General features: G+C 43.5%; 1 protein-coding gene across 1 annotated transcript in view; it reads left to right on the top strand.

The window, feature by feature from the left end:
- The window catches only part of MGAT4B (alpha-1,3-mannosyl-glycoprotein 4-beta-N-acetylglucosaminyltransferase B), an 88,631-nt gene that overhangs the window by 44,726 nt on the left and 18,251 nt on the right, over window positions 1-25,654 (top strand). The window contains exons 2-13 of the mRNA XM_081899443.1: window positions 1,936-2,115; window positions 3,495-3,635; window positions 5,111-5,244; window positions 7,975-8,021; window positions 10,809-10,922; window positions 11,958-12,033; window positions 12,964-13,078; window positions 14,962-15,092; window positions 20,005-20,112; window positions 21,734-21,927; window positions 23,326-23,404; window positions 23,899-23,986. Coding sequence (XP_081755569.1) covers window positions 1,936-2,115; window positions 3,495-3,635; window positions 5,111-5,244; window positions 7,975-8,021; window positions 10,809-10,922; window positions 11,958-12,033; window positions 12,964-13,078; window positions 14,962-15,092; window positions 20,005-20,112; window positions 21,734-21,927; window positions 23,326-23,404; window positions 23,899-23,986 — 1,407 coding nt within the window. The remainder of the gene's footprint in view (window positions 1-1,935; window positions 2,116-3,494; window positions 3,636-5,110; window positions 5,245-7,974; window positions 8,022-10,808; window positions 10,923-11,957; window positions 12,034-12,963; window positions 13,079-14,961; window positions 15,093-20,004; window positions 20,113-21,733; window positions 21,928-23,325; window positions 23,405-23,898; window positions 23,987-25,654) is intronic.

Here is a 25,654-nt window from a genome sequence, read left to right as displayed (position 1 = left end):
TACAGCTTTATTTCTGCCCAAGTGCCTTCTTGTGCTCCATCAGTATAAATTCTGTGGAGGAGCAATATCTCTGATTTCTGTGCCAGCAGGATCTGAGCAGGGTCATCTTGCAGTCTTCACTCATCGCTGATTTTAAGACGGGGAGGGAGGGACTGAGCCAGAAGCCTTTGGTAGATAAAAGTCAGGGCTGGGGGAGCAGCTGCTTGTCCATCACTGCCTTCTGGGTATGTCCTGCTGAAAATAATATGAATTTGACTTTGCCTGCAGTGTACTTCTAGCTAATCAGAAGCATGGTTTACATATAGGACACTCAGGGAATTGCCTAACAGCCTGCTAATTAAATACTCGCTCCATCCATTGATTTTGTTTTCCCAAGAGCTGCCTTGTGCCATCTGTCTAAGGGGGCAGTCTGAGGTCCTGTATCCTTCCCTTAATTATTCATGCAGGTCTGTTCGGAAGCAGCTGGCAGTTCGGATGCAGCTGGAGAAAGGTGCCTTGCAGATCTGACTTTTGAGCTTCTCCTGACCTGGCCATGAGGTGATGGTGGCAAGAATCCTGGTTCTGTAGTCTTCATGAATTTTTTTTTCATTACAGAGCCTTTGGCCTGGAATTTTAATTTAGCCCTTTTATTACTTTTCCATTCTCTTTAAATTGGTCGCTGCTGGAATTCCAGTTTGTACACAATGCATCAGGAGTGTGGGAAACAATTCAGAGGGTTTTTTTTTCATGTTTTGTGTATGTGTGGAGAGGCTATTTTTGTGTCTTTCTGGTGGCTGGTCTCGGGAACACTGGTTGCTATAGTAATATTAATAATAACATCACTTAGCATTGTGAAATACCCATTTGAATGTTTGAGATGAGGTTAAATTTAAGATTGGTTTATCATTCCTGGTTTCAAATATAGTCCTGAGGCGTGCACCCCCCCCCACACACAACCCCCCCTTTGGTTTTTCAAAGTGACGTTTCCTGTAATTGCTGGGTCTGAAAGGGCAAGCCAGAACAGTATTTCCATGACACAGTAGGTTCTCCCTGTTTCCTTAAATGGCATGTTTTAAAATGGCGTTTACTTCCTCAGTATAGTTAAAACATGAACTTAACACCTGGGAAATTAGGAATATCAAATTAGTTAGCATTGGTTATTTTCTGAAATGTTTTTCGAAGTCTTATTCAAAATGCCAGGATGTGCTTGGCAGGGCACAGATCCACTAGTGTAACCTTACTCCAAGTTCAGTGGATTAGCCCACACATGAAAACTCATAAGCAAACAAAACTCAGAGGATGGGGAGGGGGATATAGATGTCTGTGGTATTTATCCACTTACTTGGAATGGTAAAAAATGACATGCTCATCCTGTTGTTTTCACTTGCAAATCCTCAGTGGACATGCCAGTAGGCTAACCTCCCCCTCCCACCTTACAATGTGTGTGTATGAGCCAATTTCTGACATACTACTTCAAACAAATTACTCCCTTAGCTGTTCTACATATATGATCACAGTGAAGCAGAAGAAACCAGTCGCTGCTTCCCTCTGTTTTCCTTAGTAGGTATTCTAACAAAATGGGCAATTCTATGTATTGCATAGCAAGCTTCCAGCTCAAGGTGACTTTCGAAGGGATCCAGTTTATATATAAACCATTTAACAGTGACTTTGCTCTCGGCTACTTCTAAATTTATCTGTACTTCTGCCCAAAGGCATTAACCATGAATGCAGGTGTGAATGTTTAGAGGTGTGTAGGACCCAAATGAGCACATTGAACTGAGTAATATACTTCTAGTTGAATCAAAAGTCTGCCCCCCCCTTCCAAACCAGTAAGAGGAGGAGGGTGCTCCCTCTTCCCTGCCTCCCCCTCTCCACATGGAACCAATTTGTCTGCACTACAGAAATCCTTCCTTTTTCAGCAAAATAATAACAATCAGCATTTTCTCTTTTGTGCAGGTGATGTTGTGGATATCTACCAGCGAGAGTTCCTAGCGTTAAGAGACCGCTTGCATGCTGCAGAACAGGAGAGCCTCAAGCGATCGAAGGAGCTGAACCTAGTCCTGGATGAGATAAAGCGAGCCATCTCTGAGAAGCAGGCCCTGAGGGATATAAACCGGACGTGGAGCAGCTTATCTGGTAAATCTGGCTTTAACAAGGATGAGCTCATGATACACTGAAGCTGCAGAGAAGAAGCTTCTCCACAGAAGTATGCGCATTCACATAGATCAGCAGATAGACAGGCATGCCTTTCCACAGGGGGCAGGTCATTTGGATGTTTTGTTGAGCGTATAAAGACTGAAAATATTATTGGCAGGGCGGGTGTGAGTGGCATTAAGACATTTCCCTTCACCTATATCACACCCTCACTATGTATGTGATGTGAATAGGATGAAAAAAATGTTGGAAATCCAGTGAAAACATAGTAATCTTCAACTTGCCAGCTACTGTCACATGGTATGTGAAATCTCTGTGAAAGTTATACTTCTATGCGCTTAAATTTTGGCAACCAAGTTACTTGTCTCCGCCTGCTTATGAGTCTGGTCCCTTATGAATTGCCACAAATATTATTCCTCGCACCCACTTGTGCAGTTGTGTTTTCAAATGGCCTGACTGCCTGCTTCTTTCTTTTGCAATTATCCTAGCTTCCCATAGGCCAAGGATGGGGAACCTGAGACTCTCCAAGTATGTTGAATTACAGTTCCCACCTTCCCTGACCATTGGCTATGGTAGCTGGAGCGAAGCCTGACAACATCTGGAGAGCCAAAGGTTCATCATCATGTCCTCTCCTGACAACATCTGGAGAGCCAAAGGTTCATCATTATTTGGGCAGCCTTGTAAATGTTGCTTCCTTCTGCAGTGAAAGCCCATTCTTGCCTTCATAGGCTACACTGGTAGCAGAGGCAGCCTGCAGAAGATGGCCTTCAGTGCTCCCTAGTGGTGATTGAATAAGCACTTCAGAGGGGCTGAATGTGGAATCCCCCCCCTTTCGTTATTTATAAAAATTCATGAATTTAATCCGGATGGATGTATAATATAAATACCATTTTAAAAATAAAAGTTTCAGTACAGTTGCTTTTAAACAACACTTTACTACCCTGAACAAAGTGATTTTTTAATGACTTGTTGGAACTTCTGATCGCTAGTGTGTTCAGTCTCCCCAGATTTAGTACATAGTAATGGGGCAAAATTAGGTCCAAAATTTGGTAAAAGCACAATAATACGAGGTGTAAATTTAGGCCTTTTTGCCAAAGGTTTGGTTTAAGTTTTATTCTTCTCTCAAATGACTTGGGTGTGTGCTTATCTATCTTGAGCCTTAAATAATTCCTGCTAAACGTAATGGGATTATAGGGTACAAGTGAAAAAGATTGGACTGATTAACCCAAGTTAAGTGATCATCTCAGCTGGCCAGATGGTGCTATGAAGTGGGCATGCCCTCAAGCTTAACAGTCTCCCTCCTTCCTCATTATAACATTGGGGGAAATGTCAGAACGTTCGTCTTTTCTTTTCTCAAACAGATGAAACAAAACTGAAACTCTGGAATATCACTAACAAGAATGTGTTGCATCTCCCCACCATCTTCCATCATTTGCCTCATTTGCTGTCCAAGGAGAACAGCCTGCAGCCGGCTGTGCATGTTGGACAGGGACGCACCGGAGGTAAGTGGATGCCGTGGGTTTCTTGTTGCTCTTTAGGCCACTTCCCTTCCAACTCTTCCCCCATGCCTACCCTGTCCCAGACCTAACGGAATTATCAAATGACAAGCTAAGGATGCATAAGATTTATATGTTATGGCTGCTGCCATACCTAGGCCGCTTCCTGTGGTGGCCATTTTTGAGAAGCCGGCCGGTTGTGTGGCCAGCTTCTGATACGGTTGAGATGGTGCTTCCATGGAAAACAGCTTCCCTTTACCTGCCAAGGGCATGTATGCCCATGAACTTCCCATCCTTCTCATTCTGTTTGTGTGCACAAGCCAGCAGAGACTGAAGGAAGCTCCTAGAAATGGTCTGGCAGGCAGTTTGCTTTGCTAGAGTCTCTCCTTTCAGTTATATGAACTGTTCTGCGCTTATCTCATTATACACCACTTTGTGGCACAGATGGGCAAGATGACCTGCCCAGGCTGAGCACAAGTGCTGTGTACCTTCCATTCAGAAACTGTCTTAGGGGTATATTGCCTGTGCTATATTATTTTATTTTAAAGAGACAATGCTTTACTGCATAAAGGAGGGACCTTTAGGTACTGCAAAGCCCCCTCAATTTTCAAAATGTTTTTAATTTAGTTGTTTTATTTTAGGATGAGGTTGTTTGATCAGGAGTTACCTTTCTTCTGGAAGGAGGGTGTTGCCTGCCTTTATGTTGTTGTTGTTTTGACATTTAGGTATGTGCATTACCAGGTTTTCTTCTGTAAAATATTTTATGGTACCCACAACAATTTCTTAGATTTGCAAGTGTGCCCACTGGCCTAAAAAGATTGTGGGGTCCCTGGTATAGTGTGTCTTTTGAGGATCTGGCTAAGACTTTGTTAGAACAAACCCAAACCTCCAGAAGGTAAAGTACTTAAGTTACATCTCTACTTTTGATTCCCTCAAGTCTTGTTCTAGCAGTGTAGGGCAGATTCTGCTTCCTCAGTCAAAAGCAACATGGTGTACGAGGACTCTCTGCCAGCTTACAATCCCAGGACAGCCATGGTGGCCACTGCTACAAATCCATCTACACTCTGTTTGAGGGCATTAGTTCATTCTCCAGCAGAAGCAGCTACTGGGTGGTGCAGAACTGCTTTGCTAGCTTTCTGGAATGTGGGTCACTGTTGCTTACCGGAAGTGGGAGGGGCAAGGTGGCCGGGAGGTTGGTTTGGTGCAAACGTAGTGGCAGGATTGCCATATTTGGCCCCCTGGTGCCCATCTTCCTGCTGTCTTGCCCCCCCCCATGTGAACAATGGTGATCGATGTGCCATGAAGCTCTTGATGTCCTTCTTGACAAGCCACCTTCATTATCCAGAATATATGGAGAACTTTGCCAAAAACAAGTAGAAAAGGAAATTGTGCTCCTTTGAGATGTGAAGTATGACATGAGAAAGTGTGTTGTTTTTTTAGCAAGCTAACTTTAACTATATTTTTCTTCTGCTCATTTACAGTATCGATAGTGATGGGGATCCCTAGCGTCAAGCGGGAGGTGCATTCCTATCTTACAGATACCCTAAACTCTCTGATCTCAGAGCTCAACCAGCAGGAAAAGGAAGACTCTGTCATTGTTGTCATGATTGCGGAGGTAAAGTTATCATCTCACCTCCGAATCCAGCTTTGATAACTCCGTATCCCTTTATTGTCCATCTGACAGGGACTTGATGCTGATCCAGGAGCCTGCATGTAGTCATGAAACAGCAGGATGTCTCTCTCCACATGGCTGCGGGCCAACTTCTCCTTTGGCACAGGGAGATAAGTCTAACCTCAGGCTGCTGTCCGACAAGGATCATCGGGCACATCCCGCCAATGGGGCCCAGCGGGCTGTTTCCAGTGTGAAACAATGCTTGGATGCACTCAGCTGTAGAGGGTCAATATGTTAGCAGAAGGCTGCATGGCTGTTGCCAAGAAGGCACTAGTGTATGTCCCTTTAATTTAAATTGCACTCGGCTTGTTGACCTTTGCTCCAGCAGAATGCTAGGCAGCTGTTCTAAAAAAGGGGCCTGGTACAAAATTGCCTTAAGGGTGTTCTTTCAGGATCCTGTGCACTTGCTGCCACCCCCCCCCCCCCCTGCTAGAGATCCCAAAAAGAACCTTAACTGAATAAAATGCCTATGCATTTTGCTGTACTAAATGCCTCACATCATAACCAGCTTCTGGATTTGAGAGTTAAGATGACCTTTGCACATTAATCCGCTGTGGCCACTTTTTGTCTCAGGGTTTGTGTGTGTATATATTTTTTTCATGTAGCGGTCCCATCGGGATTATTTGTCTCAAGCTTGAAACAAATTAGTTTTTCTTGCTTTCCAGAAATCCTTTCTGCAAAAATAGCCTTCAGTAGCAAATTATTTCGAAGAGAACAGCAGCCCTTAATGACCCCTTTACTGATTCCTTTTTTCAGCATTTATTGATGGTATTTTTGTATGTGGAATTCCTTCCCACTTTGCAATTAAGCTGCATTTGAGGAGCAAAATGGCTGCGTTTGTGGAGCAAATGGCTTCTTATCCTAAAACGGGAGATACTTTGCTTAGCAGAAAGGAGAACTCAGGGCTGCTTCACATCAGGCCCAGTACAGAATATACTCCAGCAAATGGCGAGGCTCTGGAGCCCAGGAGGAGGCACTGCTGATGTTGTTGCCACCATACCTTATGGGGCTCAGCTATGTGGCAACAGGAACAGTGTGGGGGCAAATACACTGAATGGAGTGCCAGATCTGTGCAGCATGCTTTAACTCATTGACTGCTGCAGACACGGGCAGTCAGTCTACCCTCAAGCTACTAAGTTGTCCACGGTGGGGGAAGGGCAGCCACCAGTAGGGGACCATTGAGACCATCTTGCCCAAGACTGGAAGTTGGGCCTGCTTCACATATTTTTTTCCCTTTACACTTAAGTTGATCTGTAGTGTATCAAGGGCTGTCTGGGTCTCTCTTGCATGTCATGCATGCACTGGAAAGCCTCTGTGTGCCTTTGTTTCTTGTTTTGGATAAGATACTCATGCTGTCCTTTTCTTACTGCCTGGATACATGTTGTTTTTTTTTTGTTTTTTTACAAATTATTCAAAGAAAAAATGGCATGTCAAGTAATTTTAAGGAGCTTGATTGGCATGCTTTGTCTGCAGACAACACATTTTAATGTCTCTGTCTTAGCTTTTAGCCAATGTTTGTGCATCTTGTGAGAATTTTAAGGAGATAGTGAACTGAAATAGCTAGGATTTCAGGTTGCCCAGAGTGGAACTCCACTAACTGCTCCCTTGGGCATAAGAGGGGGATGCAATTTTTGCTGACTTCCCCATGCCTCTGCAGCCCCCTTTTTCTCCCCCAGTTCTGCTCTGGACAGTTAGAGAACCCTTTGGAAAAGCATGGAAAGTGGCATAAGGGGCTGCCAGGGGGAGGTTAAATTGGTGAACATCACCTCTTCTCTCTCCCCGCCCCCCTTTTCTGCAGGAGGTTCTGCTAAAACAAGTCACTTCCACAAATGAAAGAAGAATATCATTATATATATGTCTTTTGAATGTGTGAGGAAATTTGAAGATCTGTTGCTCACCAAGAGACTATGGCCACATCCACACCCTACACTCACAGAGCTAACATTCCCAGCATTCTTGACAATCTAGGATTATTTTTTGGGGGGGGGGGACCTATGGCTGCTAAAGTGGTGTTGGGGTGCTTTAAGGCAACACTGAAATGGAACAGGCAGAATTCCTCTAAACTGGGTGTCTGATGAGGAAGTGCCTTACAGAGCAAGGCAAGGTGGCATTTCCTGAAGGCACATGTGTACTTCTCATTTTCTGGTGCCAAGTTCTGAGGCAGTTATTTGAGCAGATGCGTGCTGCATCCATTTACGAAGACCATAAAGCACCTTGTCTTCATTTTGCTGTCTGTTTTCTTAGATCAGAAACCACTCCTTGTTTGGGAAACTGAAAGCATCCTTAGATTCTTCCCTCCTCCCCTCCAAATGCACTTTTATTGTTCCCTTAACATTGTTTCCAAGATGGTTCTGATTTGGGGCATAAAATCCTGACCTTTCATTCATTCATTATGTTGTTTTGTTGCCAGATCTCACTTTTCAAATTGCCTTATCTTGCTATTAGGAGTCCGCTGAGAATGTAAACGCATACTGCATCTTCTGAAGTAGGAAATTTAAAAATAAAGTGTATCTGGCAGCCCTTGGCAAGACTAGCAGCACTTGGCAACAGGACAAGCATGTTGGCATAAGCAGGGCTAGTAAGCATGATCTCTGAGGTGCAGAATATGCATATTGACAACTTCTTAAATCTGCCTGTTCTTATTGACTTGTACTCTTCAATTTTCCTTTGCAGACAGATCCACAGTATACAACAGGAGTGGCAGAAAATATCAAAAGCCTGTAAGCAGCATTCTTTATTACTATTGCATTCATCTTAGGAAAAATACCACTTTTTACTTTTAATTTAAAAATGAGAACAAAAGTGGGGGTTTTTTTACATGTTATGTTTTCTTCCTGAGGAAGGTTTTTCTTTCTTTTTTTACTAAGCCTATGCATTGTGTTTGCTTGCAGGTTAACCTTTAATTTCCCCTCCCCTGTTAAAACAAGTTGTGAGTCTGCATCAGTCATGCCATCCATTTATTTCCCCTTTGTTTCTTAGATTATCAGGAGAGTCCTTATTTTGGAACAGCAGCATGTGCTATGCTGCCTTTGGCCAGTATTTACGTTACTTGTGGGCTCCATGTCAGTTAACTGCTGCCTTAAGAGTTACAGTGGTCCTGGGCAGACAGTTCTTGTTATCTTCATTCTACAGCCTGTTCACAGCAGGAGAAGCGGCTGCTTGCCAGCAACACAGACCTCAAACCAAAATAAGGCTTAGTTCCAACATCAATATCCCTGCCATGATGTCCTTTGCTGCATTAGGGTTATATTCTGTCTCCCTGCTGCTCCTACCAGGTCTGCATCTGATTTCTCCAGAGCTCTATGTCAGCCTAATAGTTAATTTCCGTCTCAAAGCATTATGTGAGTTTCCTTTTGCAGTGTCAGGGTTCTCTCATCAATAAGTTGCTCAGGGCATTTTCTGGGGGGTTTTAAGGATTTGGATGGGAGGCTCTGGTGGGTTGTTGTTTTTTTAATGATTAGTGAGCTTGTAGAAGACACTGGGCAGGAATTAGTAGCATCAGTGCACAGAGGACAGAAGATTTAGAAGATAATGGTAATAGAAGAGTCCCCGACTTCATTACCGCTTCTGCATTCTGCATGTTGCCTATTAATAACAGCAGCTAAGATCAAGACCTGGAAAAAAGGATGTGACCTACTAACTAAAGTTTTGCTCCCTGAGCAAATGAGAGAAGTGATGAGAGAAGGCTCTTGTAATAGCTAAGGTGGGAGTCATTGTGTTTTCAGTGCTGATGAAGAGTCTGTGGCTTATGTGGAGCCTGGCAAACTCCTTTTGGCTCTGGACGTGACCACACAATTGTCAAGTCATTATAGGGCTGACTGTGTAATGGACCCCAATGAAATGGATGGACATTGTCTTGGAAAGCAGTTCTCTATCAGATGCCTCAATGTTTCCCTTTTATCAGTTTAGCAATTTGATTTCCAAACACACATGCATGCAAGCGCGTGCATGCACACAAGTGGCTTGTTTTAGCTCCCTTAAACTGAACAGGGAGAACCATGTGGGGAGGGGAAATACAGTGGTGGCAAATGCCATCTTTAGTTTAGATGGCTTAGAGGAAAAGCAATTGCTCCTGTATCAAGAGAACAGCTTTCCCAATTAGAAGCCACCGTTCAAATATTGCAGAAAGATGATTAATTAAAAGGAACACAAAGTTGTCAACAGGAAATAGCCACACACACTCCCCGGACCCCACAATGAGGCAGTGCGTAGACAGAAAGGCTACTTTTTTTATTCCTCAATCCCACTGCTGGTTCCTGTAGCCTTGCAATCACTTGATTAAGAAAAAGACTTACTACAGGGCACATGCTGAGTCTGATTATCTACAGGCAAACACTGTCAAAACATGTATTATTTAAGGGCTGCCAAAAACACAGATGCTTTTTGGAATTTGAATGTGTACTGGTATGTTGATGTAACCCTATGAAAAGACATTTAAACAAAGTGAAAAGCAAACGAGTCATTAATTGACCCTTGGAATAGTAGTAGTAGTAGTAGTAATAATAATAATAATAATAATAATGCAGTAGCTCTGCCATGACAGGAAAAACATCAAAGTAGTTGACTTTTCTAAAGAACAGGGAGACAAAATGCAGTGATGTAATCTTTGTAACAGAATATTATATGTCACTTTGGCCTGCCTGGGGAAAGATAAAATGACTAACCAATTTAATGATTAAATATTGACTTAATGAAGATTCAGATCTGCATATAACACAGATAACACCAGAAATAAAATGAATTGGGAACCTGTCTAGTCTAAACTGCCTTGGGCTCCTTTGGGAGAAAGGAAAAGACACACATTTAACCAATTATTTATTTTATTTACATCCTATTTACATCCTGCCCTTCCTCCTGAAGGGCCAGCCAGCAGACACAATAATAATAACACATTAGAAATCAAAACTATATGCAGTTTTAAAACGTTCTAAAAACAGTTACAAACACTCTCAACCAGGTCCTCCTCCAACACTCTGCATCATACAGACACACATGGCTGGTGGTCAGGGGTGAGGGCAGTTGGGAGTCCCAACAACATCAAGAGGGCTACAGGCCCCACATCCATGAACTAGGGGGAGGAGCTAGTACCCAGTTGCCTTTTGTAATGATCAGTAAAAATTCACAGTAAACAAACAAGCAGGCAGACAAGCCCTCATACTGAGCAGCATTCAAAAGTAACGTTCATGTAAGAATGGGGCACAAGTGTGGTAGGAAAATCTAACTTCACCTTCCACAAGTTGCTGTGAGGTATTTGAGAAATCCAAGGCAGGGAGTAAGCTTTTCAAAATGGCAACAATTCCCCCTGCTGCTGTTTCTTCTGTTTTAAAATAGGACCTGAAAGCACAGTAGCTCCTGTGGAGGTTTTCTTCCCCAGAGCTTTTAATGTCGTCCTGCCCTGTGGTGTGCCATGATTTTCAGGCTATTAATCGCTAGTGTTGGGTTGCATTCTCCTCTTTGCAGAAAGTGACAGCTTCTTCCTTACCTCTTTTTTTTGTGCTCCCTCTCAGGTTCCCCAATGAAATACATTCTGGCCTTCTAGAAGTTATTTCCCCTTCTCCACACTTCTACCCAGACTTCTCTCGCCTCCGGGAATCCTTTGGCGACCCCAAGGAAAGGGTCAGGTAAGAGAGAGCCTGCTGACTGGACACCTACTGGCACTCTGTGTTCGCCTGCCCCGCCCCCCGCCCCCCACCATGGCTTTGTAAGAGAAGAAAACAGGCATTTAAAGGGAGCAAGTAGAGGTTGTTGGCTGTTGAATGGCCTGTACTTCTTTTCCAAAATGTATTTGCCTGAGCAAGCTGCTCCAATTGTGAACAGCGCTGTTTCTCTTTTCTTGTGACTCCAATGGAATGTGTGCCTTAGAGCTAGTGTCATTATTCACACAATTGCTAATCATGTGACAGCTCTTTTAATTTAACATAAGCAACCCCCGCAGCAAAGGGTGGGTGGGTGGGTGGGGGACACAACCCTTTGCCCCCACTGCAGTTCTGATCCAGATGTTGTCCCCTCCCATGGCAATTTGCATCAGGAAGGAAACTCCCACCGGCACCCACAGGGGAAAAAATTCTTAATGCAAATAGCAGCCAGAAGGGGGCTGGATAGAAAGCTGCCTTATGCAGAGTCAAGACTGTTGTTGGTTCATATTGCTTACACTGAGTGGCAGCAGCTCTCTGGGAATTCAGACCAAGGACATTCCCAGCCCTGCCTGGCTCCAGGGATTGAACCTGGAGCTTTTTGCATGTAAAGCAGGTGTCTGTCAATGAGCTATGGCCCTTCCCTATGAAAGTAGGGACTGTAGCCGGGACAAAGGGTTAAATCTCTTACTCCCCACCGCTCTCCTCATGCTGCAGTTACAATCTGGACTGAACCACCTCCCATGACTGTTCCGTTACTTAGATTTTTAAAACTACACGTTGCTAATCCCATGAATAACAACAGATGTCGTTGGGTCCTAATATCACCTAGGGTCCAAGCTAGAATGATAGCTATGCACTCAGAATAGATCTGGAACTCATTATGGTCTCGGAATGAGAGTGTACCGGATTCTGAATTCCCTGCTGAACTTGTGTTTTTCTCCATTAAAAGCACCTGCTGCCTGCCAGCAATGGAACAACTTTCTGCCTTGTGTGCCATTATAGCCTTTCTCTATTTTATAGGTGGAGGACTAAACAGAACCTAGATTATTGCTTTCTAATGATGTATGCACAGTCCAAAGGCATCTATTATGTCCAGGTAAGTTAAACATTGGCTAAAGTATAGATTCTGTTGCTCCCAGGAAGGAACATTTTGTCTGGGTCCTTGATCAAAACACAAAAGTATGTGTGGGAAGCCTCTGTTTTAGAAGGGGAGAGGGTACATACAGTAGACCATGTTGTTCATTATTTTGATCTGGCTCTTATGTGTTGCATTAAAACTGTTAATTTTAACCCTTTCGTGGGTAAGACCTTGGTGTTCTAACAGCAGTTGGCCACATGAATTTTGCTAAGATTTAGACGGGGAAATGATCACTTTAACCTTCACAAGATTTGAGGGAGGGCCATAGTTAAGGGAGCAAAACATTTGCTTTGAATGCAGAAGGTCCCAGATTCAGTCCCTGGCAGGGACAGGCTCCTGGCTGCAGGTCTGTGTTGACAGCACTGAGCCAGAAGGATCAATGGTCTGACTCGGTATAAGATAGCTTCATATGTTCTATATCCTGAGTTAGCTGGAGTGGTAGAATGGGGCGTTATGGGTTTTTGTTTTTTAAAAAAAGCATTTCAGCTTTGACATTATGTGGTCTTGACTTGGTAGCCTAACTGTGGAATCAGCATATTATGTAACATGACTTATGATAGCAGGGTCTATTTCTAATGTTTGCCTGCTTCCAATGGCTAGAAAAACAAGATCCTTGTTTGATTATGGGAATAGGTCTTTTCTTGTATAATGCTGGCATGCCTGGAGCTAATTGACCATTACTGATTGAGTATTATTCATTATTTTAGTTCGTTTAACAAAAACAGGAAACTGCTGGAAGGTTTTGTCTTCCTTATTAAAATCCTGTCCCTGGCTAGAGGTTTCTTCCTCCCATTCTTGCTTGTTGGACATGTTGTAGGGTAGAGTTTTTCTTCAGCAGAGTGCATGATCTGTCACGAGTACTGGCATCTCCTACTATTTGTTTTGTAGCTGGAAGATGATATTGTAGCCAAGCCAAACTATCTCAGCACAATGAAGAACTTTGCTCTGCAGCAGCCATCAGAGGAATGGATGATCCTGGAGTTCTCGCAGCTTGGGTTTATTGGTAAGGCTCCCTTCAACATAGCACCAACAGCACCTTCAGGTGCATTTTGCTTAGAGGAGAAACCTCTCCCAGAGGCGTGTGCTTCAGTGCTGTGCCTAACTCTGCCTGCAGGAGAAAGAAAAGCACCATCCATGTTCTCAGTTGTGCTTCTTTTGGCATAAATGGAACACAAAAGTTGTGACAGTTGCACTCTGGCTTCCTCCAAACTCAACGCAGAACACAAAGAACATACAGCAAAGCCAGCCATCTCTAGTTTCACTTTGCTTTTTTGTGTGACACAAATGTTTTATTGATGTGGCTTGTTAAACAGGCCAAGCGTCTTAAGAGGCTCTAGTTACTAGTTGGGAGGAGCAGCTGGTTCATGTGCATGCTTGTCTTGTGGAGATGGAAAGAGAGAGGTGTTAAGCAGCCCTGTACAGGGAAGTTTTTAATGTTTGACGTCTTACTGTTTTTAATTTGTTGAAAGCCACCCAGAGTGGCTGGGGCAACCGAGTCAGATGAGCAGCATATAAATTTACTACTACTACTACTACTACTACTATGATGTTAAAACAGCAGAGATCCTTCAGTGATTACAGGAGGAAAAAAACCAGTCTTTCCTACCACTACTGTTTGGGTGGCAACAATATTGGAAGGGATATGGGGGCACTGAATGCAACTGAATCAGGAACTGGAGAGATGGCCTTGAATGAAGCCTAACAGGAAAGGTTGCGTCAAACCTCCATTCCAATTAAGGAGCAGAGCAGACATGGCTCATGGAGAAATAATAATAATAATAAGAAGAAGAAGTCATTAGTAGTTTACCTTTCCTTCAAGCAGCTCAAGGTGGCTTACATAGTTGTCCTCCCCATTTTTTTCTCACAACAACCCTGTGAAGTAGGTTGGACTGCGAGAGTAAGTGGTCCAAGGTCACCCAGTAGGCTTCATGGCTGAGTAGGTATTTGAAACCTGGTCTCCCAGGTACTAGTTCAACACTGCAACTGGTACTCCACACTGGTTCTCTATAACTTAATCAAGGTTGGGTTAAGAAGTTTCCTCCTCATTCATTCATTTGCAGTGTTTCTGTACCACTTTTCAATATCACCTGGGCCAGGGAGAGGGCTTTTCACTATACTGATGCAGCAAGTGAGAAGGCCCTTCTCTGAGTGGGTACTTACGTTGAAACAACAAATGGTACCCCAAGCAGGATCTCATTGGCAGGCCATTAAAGCACAAGGTGTGTGTTCATTAGGTTCATTTGTAAGGAAAAATAAATCTGTTTCCAAAAGTTGTAGGAGGCAGACCTATTGCACTCTTAAAATGCAGGGATTATTGGCTGACTGACCTCTGGCCCTGCAGATGTTGCTGAGCTACATCTCCAGCCCCAGGCAGTGAGCGTGGCCAGTCATCAGGGATGATGGATGTCATAGTTCAGCAACATCTGCAGGGCCACAAGTTAGCCACCACTGCTTCGATGCTACATTTCTCCCTAGAATAGCACATATTGATTTTAGGCTGTGCCGGAGCAAATACAGTCCACTTTTATAAAGCCCTCACTGATATGAGGCATTAACTTTATTTACAGTGTCTGACCTCCTACATGTCAGAACATGTAGCAAAATGTACTTCTGGCCCGCAGACCACTGTTTGGAGAACAGACTGGCCCCTGAGAACATAGAAGTTGGCCTAAAGTCTTGGTCAAGAGTTGTCTGTAAGAGCACGGCCATATGCAAGGGGTTAGCAGTGTGCCAGTATTAGATTCTGCTAATTGGCTCAGCATCAGCAGGCTGAATGCCTTTTTAAAAAGAAGTTCACATCTGTAGAGAGTACTCCAGGGCAAAGAAAGGGTTGTTTCTCTGATCCAACATGCATTTCTAATTTTTCTTTCTTGTCCACACTTTCAGGGAAGATGTTCAAGTCTTTGGATCTCAGTCTTATTGTGGAATTCATACTCATGTTCTATAAGGACAAGCCCATAGACTGGCTCTTGGATCATATCCTCTGGGTAAAAGTCTGCAACCCAGAGAAAGATGCAGTAAGTTAACCCCAAATTAGTTGAAATGGCCTCCTTCTAACTTATGCAGATGTGCCTTTTAACGAAATGATGCTGAAATTATGCAGGGATCCTGCAGTGGGTCTTTTTTAAAGTATATTGAGTCTCTCTTAAATTAAAAACTGAATTCTGTAAAGGATGGAATCACTTGTGGCGATGTTAAGGAATACTGGGTGTTGGCTGGAGGGGATACAATTTGTGGTTCCTAAAAGCTATTACAAGCCACAGAACTCCTCCCTCTGGCATGCTGTGAGATGCTGCCCCAAACAAGAGAGTTCCTGGCACTGGAGAGAGATGAGCTGGTTTGCATTGCTTTGATGCAAAATTCTCTCCAATAAAAACACATCAAATAGTTGGGTGATGAAGTAATTCTTGCAACTGGATGCAAGGTAGTCTGAAGATAATCATTTGTGATATCATACTTAATGCTTGCTTATTCTTAAGAAACATCATTTAGTACCCAGAGTAAGACTCAGATACTGCCTATCTCCTTGCCTGGTTCCAGTCTGCCTTTAGCACCCACACGTAGCCTTTTCTGGAACAAACAAAGCTTTTTCACTCACCCCATAGCACTTAACGCTCAGGGAAGACCAGCAGTTGCCACAGAAAGAAATATCTACTTTCCAAAAGAGACACTTTGCTTCCGCTGCAGCTGAGGCTGACTAATACCTGGTTTGCTGGGTGGACAGTGATTTTCCCTGGGCTGGGATTTGCCTTGTGGTTTGCTCTGTGTCAGTGTAATGAGGTGTTGCTGGTGTTTATCTTGTTTTCAAGGCCTTGAACTAGAACATAGTTTCAATGTCACTGTGCATCCACCTTCGCTTGCCTTCCCCTTCCAAATTCCCCCCTCCCGCCCCCTGGCATGCTTTCCAGGGGATCCTGAGAGCATCTAAATCATTGTCTATTTTAAAATGTAACCTAGTTCCAGCATAGATTTCTGGCTCCCACTCCTGCTGCTTGCCTGATTAACTCTGCACAACAGTCTTTTAAACCAGACTTGCTCTTGTAAATCCTGCTGTGTAGAATCAAATTGGTAACTTGTAGGATTTGTCTCCTTGATTGAAAGTTTGCCTGACCTGAGGTTTAGTGGTGAAATGCTTTGCCTGATCTGAATATCTCTTCCTTTTGTCTGAAAACCAACTTTTAGAGTTCACCCGCTGTAGCTGCTTTCATTAGCTGCATCGGTAACAACAATAAGAAGGCACAAGGCAGAGAGTGGAACCGCTCTTGACTACTGTGTCCCACTTAACATCAGGCAGGAAGGAGCCCTTTGCTAGCTGCATTCAGGAATTCTCTCATGAGTGGAGCCAGGTTTTTAATTTTCTAAAGTAATGAGAGCTGGATTAGGGGATTATTTTGGAGCAGGGCTTCAGGGAATATGCCTGCAATGCCAAGTGTTGCAGGTAGTACAAATGGTTTTGCGAAGCAACCTGTGTGTGTGAGAGAGGGCTGCCTCAAGGGGCCCCTTCTTACACATATTAGGTAGACAGTTATATTGGCAGTGGAACCACAGGTGACTGCCATTCCTAAAATGTGCAAGTTCTTGGTCTTAAAAAGGCCTACCCAGCGGGATTTGTGAGTTCTATTGTTATTGTTTTCTGTTATATTTGTTTAATAATTTCCTAGCTAAAGATTAATTTAGCACCTCACATTGATAAGAATGTACATCCAGACCACCACTTCTTGGGACCAGCCATAAAGTATGTCACACCTCAAGAAACGAGGGGGGAATGCAAACGTGTGACAGACCGAATTTTTGTAGGGGACAAAAATGGGGCAGGGGTAGGTGATGCCTTTAAAAAAGGTCAGAGAGTGACATGGTGGTTTGGGCAGATTTCATTTTGCTTTGTCTTTTGCTGTCCTAGTCCTCCTAATGGTTGCCTGTTTTCCTTCACATAAAATTGCAGGCTAAGATTTTAAACATGTTTTCCTTAATAAATGCTGGCATCAGGCAATCACACCTTTTATACACCCATTTGCCATTTGCCTCATGAAAGGGAGGCAGGGCAAGGCAGTGGGGAATGACCTTGGGAAAAGATAATAAAATAGTATTCTTAAGTAGGCAGCTTTAGGTTATTCTAAGAGAAATTAGCAAGTGAAATTAACAAGGTGAATTAGCTCAAGGGTTCAGCGGCATACACCTACAGACTTTTAAAAGAGAAAAAAGCCTCTAGTGACGGAGGAGGAAGTGTCGATAATGAGTAGACAAGAAACAGCTTCAGACTTGCATCTAGACAAGTTTTGTATTTTAGGAAGGTGGTGGTAGAAGTGGTATTAGGCGCAGATTATATCTCCTTTTCACAGTACTATAAGTAAAAGAATAGTCTGCGCATGGGCCAAATTCAAAAGCTTATTTGCTCAGCGCTTAGTTTCTCCTTCATGCCTATGTGTCTCTGTTCTTCATAAGTCTCCTACGTGCAGCATATTTTCATTCACAAATGTATTCTCAAACTCTCCCAGGTGACAGAGTTGGGCAGAGGATTTTTTTGTTTTTAAGAAAAAGTGCCGCAGATTTGCTTGGTACCACTCTAGAGTTGATCAAAATTTTCTCTTTTACAAACTGGTGGTAGAAACAGAAGGTGGCTCAGTTTCCTCTTAGCTGTGTAGAGACAAAATGAGACAGTTGCAATGAACATCAGCAAAATAGTATTTTATGAACAAAGAATACAAACATATGAAGTTGGGAGGAAGGCCCATGATTTATCCCGACAGCTAGTTAATTAATTTAACAGTAATGACACATTCATGAGACTACACCAACCAGAAGGTCATAGCGTTCTGCCGCCCAAGGCTGCCTCTTTCCCGCCTCCTTCCCATTCCCTGACTCTAGCAGGTTGCTAGAGATCAACAATACACTGCTACTCAGGCTCCATATAAACAGCCAAGCATGTATCAACAAAACGAAGGGCAAACATGTGTGCACAAGTTTATATGTTTATACTAATCATTATGTTCCTAGTGAGATCCTAACCCATTCACTTCCCTTAGAGTTGAGTCTAGCAGCCTGGCTCAGTTGAAATCCAATTAAAGAACACATTCCTGAGCTGTATTTCATTCTGACTCACTAGTGGTGACACCAGAATTGAGCTGGACAGCTGATCTCAATCCATATCCATCATCTTGGTATGCCCCACAGAGAAACTTACGGTCTTCAAATAAAAACAACTTGGAGGTCCCAGGCCACAGAGAAGTTAGGCTGGCCTCAACTAGAGCCAGGGCTTTTTCGGCTGTGGCTCCGATCTGGTGGAACACTCTGTCACAAGAGACCAGGGCCCTGCGGGACTTGACATCTTTCCGCAGGGCCTGCAAGACAGAGTTGTTCCACCAGGCCTTTGGCAAGGGCACAGCCTGACTCCCTCCCTCGGCAATCTTCGCGGAGCTCTGGCCCAATGGCTGCCAGTGGCTTGAATTAATTAATTTTATAATGAATGATTTTAGAGTGTTGTTTATGCTGTACTTTTGTACTGTTTTATTGCTGTTAGCCGCCCTGAGCCCGGCTAAGGCTAGGGAGGGTGGGATATAAATAAAATTTATTATTATTATTATTATTATTATTATTATTATTATTATTATTATCTTTTAAACATTTTTAAGAAGTTGCAATACCAGTCAAGGGAAGATAGTGGTCCACTTGGAACTAGACCTTCATACCAACTTTGGTGTAGATGAAAGCATACCTGTTTTAAGTGTGGCAAAAACATTTTATACACACATTTGCTGCATTCTGAGGTATTTGTTTTCAGGGTAGTAAATATGTATTCAAAATAATTTAACAACACTTAGGCAGTGTACACACTATACCTTTAAAGCATGTTCAAAGCACATTCTATCTCTCAAAGAATTCTGGGCATGGTCGTTTGTAATTCTGTGTAGGGTAAACTACAGGGCCAAGAATTCTTTGAGGGATAGAATGTGTTTTAATGTGCTTTAAATGTAATAGGAAGGATTCAAATTACAGTCATACCTCGGAAGTCAAACAGAATCCGTTCCGGAAGTCCGTTCAACTTCCAAAACATTCGAAAACTAAATTGCGGCTTCTGATTGGCTGAAGGAAGCTCCTGCAGCCATTTGAAACCACAGAAACCCTGCCAGACTTTCGGCTTTCAAAAGTAGTTTTCAAACCAGAACAATCACTTCCGGGTTTGTGGTGTTCAGGAGCCAAAACATTTGAGAACTAAGCTGTTCGAAAACCAAGGTACGACTGTAGTGCAGTGGCAGTTTTGTAGTTAGCGCAATCATTTCAGCTTGCCACATGGAAAAATACTCTCTGTCTCTGCCTCTGCTCCACTCTTCTGGGGTTGTCTCAACACGCCCCAGAGCCCATTTCTGGAGGATTACAGGAGAGAAGCCCTGTTGTGCTAGCAGGAGCACTTGTGCTGGCTTCTTCTAGTGCAGGGGGTCAGCAACCTTTTCCAGCCGTGGGCCGGTCCACCGTCCCTCAGACTACGTGGTGGGCCGGACTATATTTTTTTTTGGGGGGGGAAAGGAATGAATTCCTATGCCCCACAAATAACTCAGAGATGCATTTTAAATAAAAGGACACATTCTAATCATGTAAAAACACTCTTGATTCCCAGACCATCCACAGGCTGGATTTAGAAGACAATTGGGCCGCATCTGGCCTTAGGTTGCCTACCCCTGCTCAAGTGGGACTCATTAGCTGAATCCCACCCCTTGTGTGTACACAGCCTTAGGGTGAAGAAGGCAATAGCAGCTTAAGTGTGGTTTGGACATGCCTTCTTTGAAACCACTTCTTTCACACTTGCAGGTGAAAAGTAATTGTGTCCCAAATGGCAAACTTGACTGAAAGTGGTTAACCAGCCTAGTTCCTACTTTGTGCTTCCTCCTAAGTGGGAAGCACAAATCTTGATTTTTATATATATTATTATTTTAGAAACATTGTGACAGACAGAAGGCAAACCTGAGGATACGCTTCAAGCCCTCACTCTTCCAGCACGTAGGAACCCACTCCTCCCTCGCTGGTAAAATACAGAAGCTGAAAGTGAGTATGTGACGTCATAGCACTGGGAAACTGCATCCCTACGCGTTGGGCAAATTTATATGTAAAATGTGATAAGTTTTCAAATGTGTGTAGCACTTTAGCCAGGGAAAGCAGGTGCTTTCAAATGCAGGTGCCTTCCCTAGGGAAGAGAGGTCAGTTGTGCTGCTTCTGCAGAGAAGAAGTGGATGCTTCACTGACAGAGTATGAAAGAAATTGTTAATGGCTTGGAAGCAAAGGCGAGGCATTGGGGTCAGGAGCCAAGGGAACTGGAGCATGGCAGGTATCAACCCTGATTAATAGCTGCTAGGCAGCGTTCAGTAGCTATGTGTTGCAGCAGCTTTAAAAGCCTCATATCAGCAGTGTTCTTTGGAAAGTGAGTCTGGGCAGAGGACAGGAACTCCATGCAAACGTTTGACTGTAAAACTTGGGCATCACAACACATTCAAGAGTTGCACTAGTTTCAGTGAGCTCTACCAAAACTATAATCTAAAGATCCAGTTCTAGGATTCTTCAATTTCTCTCTCTCTCTCTCTCTCTCTCTCTCTCTCTCTCTCTTACTTCATACAGATTTTGGTTCTCTTAAGTCCCCCCTCCCTCTTTTCTTTTCTTTCTTTCTTTCTTTCTTTCTTTCTTTCTTTCTTTCTTTCTTTCTTTCTTTCTTTCTTTCTTTCTTTCTTTCTTTCTCAAGGAGAGGACTCAGGAGAGAGGGGTATTGCCAGAGGCATCACAGAAATAGGGAGTTTTGAGGATAGATTTGAAGACAGAGAGAGAAGGGCAATCAGTGTTGCATAGGTGTTCTTGGAAGGGAGTTCCAGGCATGTGGGGCAATGTGAGAGAAAGGGCAGACAGAAGTTGGGATGGGGTTGGAGGGAGGGAGTTTAAAGAGCAACAGTTATGCAAACTAATATTTGCTTATTTGTCTGTTTCTCATTGCTTTATGTATACCTCTTAAAGATTTGTTTATTTTTGATTAAGAGGATTATATATTTTTTCTAAACAAAAATAATAATAAACAGTCCTAGTCAGGGATACATTGACATACAAGTGTGGAAAGGGGAGCCAAGGCCATGGAGTGCTTTTGAAGATAAGAGTGAGGGGTTTGTGCTGGATCCCAGGGTGGACAGGAGGCCAGTGCTGATATTTAAAGAGAGGCATCACATCGTCTGAGAGACTGGAGTGATGAGAGAGGTGAATGACAGAAATGAAGGGCCTGAGCAGTGACAACAGAAGCCCAGCAAGGAAAAGATACAAAGGCAGGAAATGACTGGATTGTGAACCAGAGTTTCTTGCTGGGGTGTATTTTCACCATGTGCAGGCAGAACTGACATGACTTTGGTGATGGACTGAATATATAGAGGGAGCAAAGCAGAGATAAAGGAGAGAACAGAGATAAAGCTAAGGTTTTTTGAAGCCCAAACAGCAGCCTGGATGGTGGTGATGTTCATTGGCTCAGGGGATACAGAAGGAGAGTGAGGCCAGGGAAGAAAGATTTAAAGCCCCCTTAATTAAAGCAGCCCCACTACTGCCATCAGAATAGCAGTATTTCCATAAAAGTGCAATGGGAGTAGGAAACACAGTTTTATATAGTTTAAATTGTTTTGCTTTTACCTTGCATGTTGAGGACAAAGATTTTGGGAAGCAAGCGCTTCGAAAAGAACATGTCAACCCTCCTGCAGAAGTTAGCACCAGTCTGAAAACCTACCAGCACTTCTCCTTAGAGAAAGCGTATCTGAGGGAAGATTTCTTTTGGGCATTTACCCCCACGGCGGGTGACTTCATACGCTTTCGCTTCTTTAAGCCCCTACGCATTGAACGGTGAGTATATGGAGATTTGTGGGGGAAGATTAGCTTGACATTTAAAAGTCACTCATCCCCTCTCCCCTGTGGTAGAACAAGAGTTCATTTGAAAGGCAGGTTGCATCTCATCCACTCATCACCCTGCTTCTCCCACATACGGCCTTTTAGCTTTCAGTTCTGCCTGCACAGCCTTACAGATAGTAAACTAAAGCACAGATGAAATTAATTGGCTTTTTCAGTTACAAAGGGAATTCTACCCAAGTCTCAGTGGTGCCCAAGTCACCTAGACCCCATCCTGCTTTCTAACATGCTTAATGCTTAATAAGGTTTGTTAGTTTTTGGTTCCGATACCATTGTGAATCATGTGTAGCGCTTTCATGAAAGTTCAGCCTGTCTCTGTGTGTTTCCTCCCTTTAGTGGCTCTATGACTGAGGTTTTGCCTCATTTTGATACCACTAAGAAATATTCATCTAGGAATGAGGAACCTGTGACTCTCCAGATGTAACTAGACTCCAAATCCCATCAGTCCCAGCCATTGATATGAGGCATGAGTGGGAGAATTTTATTGCACTCATGTCTTGCTTGTGAGCTTCCCATAGGCTTTGGGCTGGCCCCTCTGAGAGTGTAATGATAGGCCAAGCAGGGCTTTTGTGGTCCAGCGGTCTCCGGAGGGCCACAAGTTGCCATTCCAGGGGAGGAATTCAACGTCGTGCTGAGTTTATTGCGTCAGCTTGCCAGATGATCTCCCTTCTCCTTCCCCCATGAGCTGGTCTAGGGGTTCCCCTAACACACACACTCCAGACAATTTAGGTGGGAGGTGAGGGCAAAAAGTCCTATTGTGCTAGCAGAAGATTATTGCACTGGCTTCTACTAGCAGAACTCATGAACTGAATCTGGCCCCTGGTCTACAACTTAAATCATGTGCAGGAATTATGGGGGAAATTGAATGTGGTATGTAGAAGTCCATTTGTTTGTCTGTTAAATTTCCCTGAGCATTTAGTGTCCGGGGTGGGTGGGTGTTCTCCCTCTCTCTCTGCCTCTCCTTCTTGATTTGTTAACATGGGAATGTCTTGTGTGTGTGGCTTTATCCTTCCCAGAATCCGTTCAGGAAGCACAAGGAGTCACTTCTTACTTTTCCAGCTTGGTATCGCTGAATAGTGAACTGTTCTCATCACAGGAGTAGATAATTGCACTTCTTACTGATATTCATTCATATGCGATGGAGTGCTTAATTTGCAAGCGCAATCAAACAATCAATCCATAATTAGTTGTTTGTGCACTTAGAGCCATCTTTCTCTCAAATGCGGCTTTCTGTGGAAAGAGAGGCCCCTGTTGGTGGAGTTTATGCCTGGTGGGGTCCTTCTGTGTTACATCCCCCATGAAGCTGTGCATTCATTGCTGGTTCCTGCCCCACAGGTTTTTCTTTCGCAGTGGCAATATTGAACACCCTGAAGACAAGCTCTTCAACACAACTGTGGAAGTGTTACCTTTTGACGTAAGTTTACTGAGCTTACCATAGGAGTTCAGGTGAGGGGGGGGAGACCAAGGTTTAGGAGATGATAATCCAGATTTTTTTACTTTGTGGTTGGATACCATGAGAAAAATATGTATGGGGTCAATGGGCTTAGCAGTGGAAGCTTCTGAGAAACCTGTGCCACCTAATCTGAATTCAAATTCTAATTCCTGAGGCATTATTCCGAAACCTAGGAGCAAGGCTGCTTATTCATTATTTAAAGTACACTACCTGTGGCAGGAAAAAGGCAGTCCTTACAAGGTATATTTTAATAGACTTTTTTGGGGGGAGGGGGGGTCCTTGAAAGCATAGAGAAGGTCTTCCAGCAACCGGGTATGCTAGAGTAATTCTGTGTCTCTGAAAAAGTAAACATTGCCTGATGTTTTATGACCATAGTGGTTTAAACTGTACCCGCAGCAGGCTGCCTAAATCCTTCTTGCTGGCTTTTTGCAAAGATTGTCTCTTTTCCTGCACAGAGTCTCCAGTCAGATAAGGAAGCCCTGCAGGAGGGAAGAGCAACAGCATTCAAGTACCACAGGACATCTGACGGCTACATACAGATAGGTAAATTGCTGGTTCAAGGCAAACAGCAGCCTGCTGGTTGTGGATAATGCACTGTGGTATGTTGCTGTTCAGATAACACAATTACGCAGAGAGTGATTGCATGGAAGGTTTCAGGGGTGGGAGACAAGCTTATCTTGAATTAATTAGCATCCCCCACCCCACCCTTGACCTGGAATTTAGAGTGAAAGTCATTCACTCAGAACACACATGACATTTTTGTCATTTTCCCAAGGAATAGAATTTGCATATGTCTTCATTTTGAAGACTTTGCTGAGGTGGATTTTCTCGGCTAACACTGTGCAAATGCAAATGTTGACAACACTGCAGAGGTCAAGAAGTACGGATAAACCTGAAGGACGGAAAGAACAGCTTGATTATACAGTTAATCTCAAATTGTTCTTTGGGGCAGTAAAAAAAGAAAGGAAAGGGAAAGTGTTTTCTCTTTAGTTCTCTTCTTAAGCACATTGATGTGTGGAATCAGTGGAGCCTGTTCTCATGTGGTGTCTTTTTATGATTGGAGCTTTGGCACTCAGTGGCAGAAACCATTTACTCATCCTGCTGCTCTTTCTGGGCAGCTTCCAGCATCATCTCTTCTGCCTACTTGCTTTCTGAAAACAATTGCAGGAACTAGGGGAGCAAATGGTTACAGGTTTACATCTTCCTGCCTGTAGGAATGGTATCTTGTGGGTCTGAAACCCTACTCTGAAACCCTACTCTGAGCACTTTCCACATGTGCCAGCCAGTAGCTGTGTCATGGTTGATTTGTTACCTGTTGTTTTTGCTTTTTTAACAAGTCGAAAACAATGCTAGGGGTTGGACTTAAGATTACGTACTTCTGGCCCAGTAACTTTCAGATCTCACTGGGCGTCTGTGTGTCTGGGTTTGGGGGAAGGAGGACATGTAAGAGGGATGTTTTGTATCTGAAAAGTTTCAATACCTCCAGGGAATAAGCAAAAGGGAGCAGGAGCTGTAACATCAGAAGTGGTCCTCAGCTTATGCAGTTACTTTGTGTGAATCAGAGAATTCCTTGATTGTTGAGAGGCACAAGCTATAGCTGAGCAAGTATAGCTGCTCCTTGTAAGCAATCTGCGCATTCTTGTTGCCAGAATGGCTTAAGCCTCATTTAGCACCAAGTCTGAGGCTGCGTACACATTAGTGGCTTAAAATGAAGCAAAGTCATTCTTCCCTGCCACTATTTCAAGTCATATTTGCACATTTCTGTGCCCACCAGAGGTATGTCTTCACCCAAAGTGCATTAGCTGTTTGGATTTGCTGTGCCTTCAAACCCCATTTATGAAGCTGTGATCTGCATATGCCCAGCCCAGAGGGTTTGCAGTCCTCTTGAAAACAGGCTGTTTTGGAATTTGAATATGATTTATGAGCACAAAATACATGTGCTATACAGCTCAGTGTGAACTAAGTCCATATGTATATTTAGTTGTCTGTCTCTTTAAAATGCCCTTGAGTAGGTATCCACTCCTTTCCTGGCCACTGCTCACTTGTAATTTAAAGTCTCATTGAAGTGGCCTTTGGGGAACGTTAAGAGAAATAAGTTGAGAGTGGAAAGAGTTTAAGTGGTGGCAGGAAAAATTGAGACTCTAGCAGCGCAGGAAAGGCTTTGCAGAATTTGGTGGACTTTTGAAGGCAGAGGAGGTGACTAGCTGGATA

Source organism: Podarcis melisellensis (genome assembly GCF_964234715.1).
Source record: "Podarcis melisellensis genome assembly, chromosome: 2".
Taxonomy (NCBI): Eukaryota; Metazoa; Chordata; class Lepidosauria; order Squamata; family Lacertidae; genus Podarcis; species Podarcis melisellensis.
This window is presented reverse-complemented; position numbering and strand designations above follow the sequence as displayed.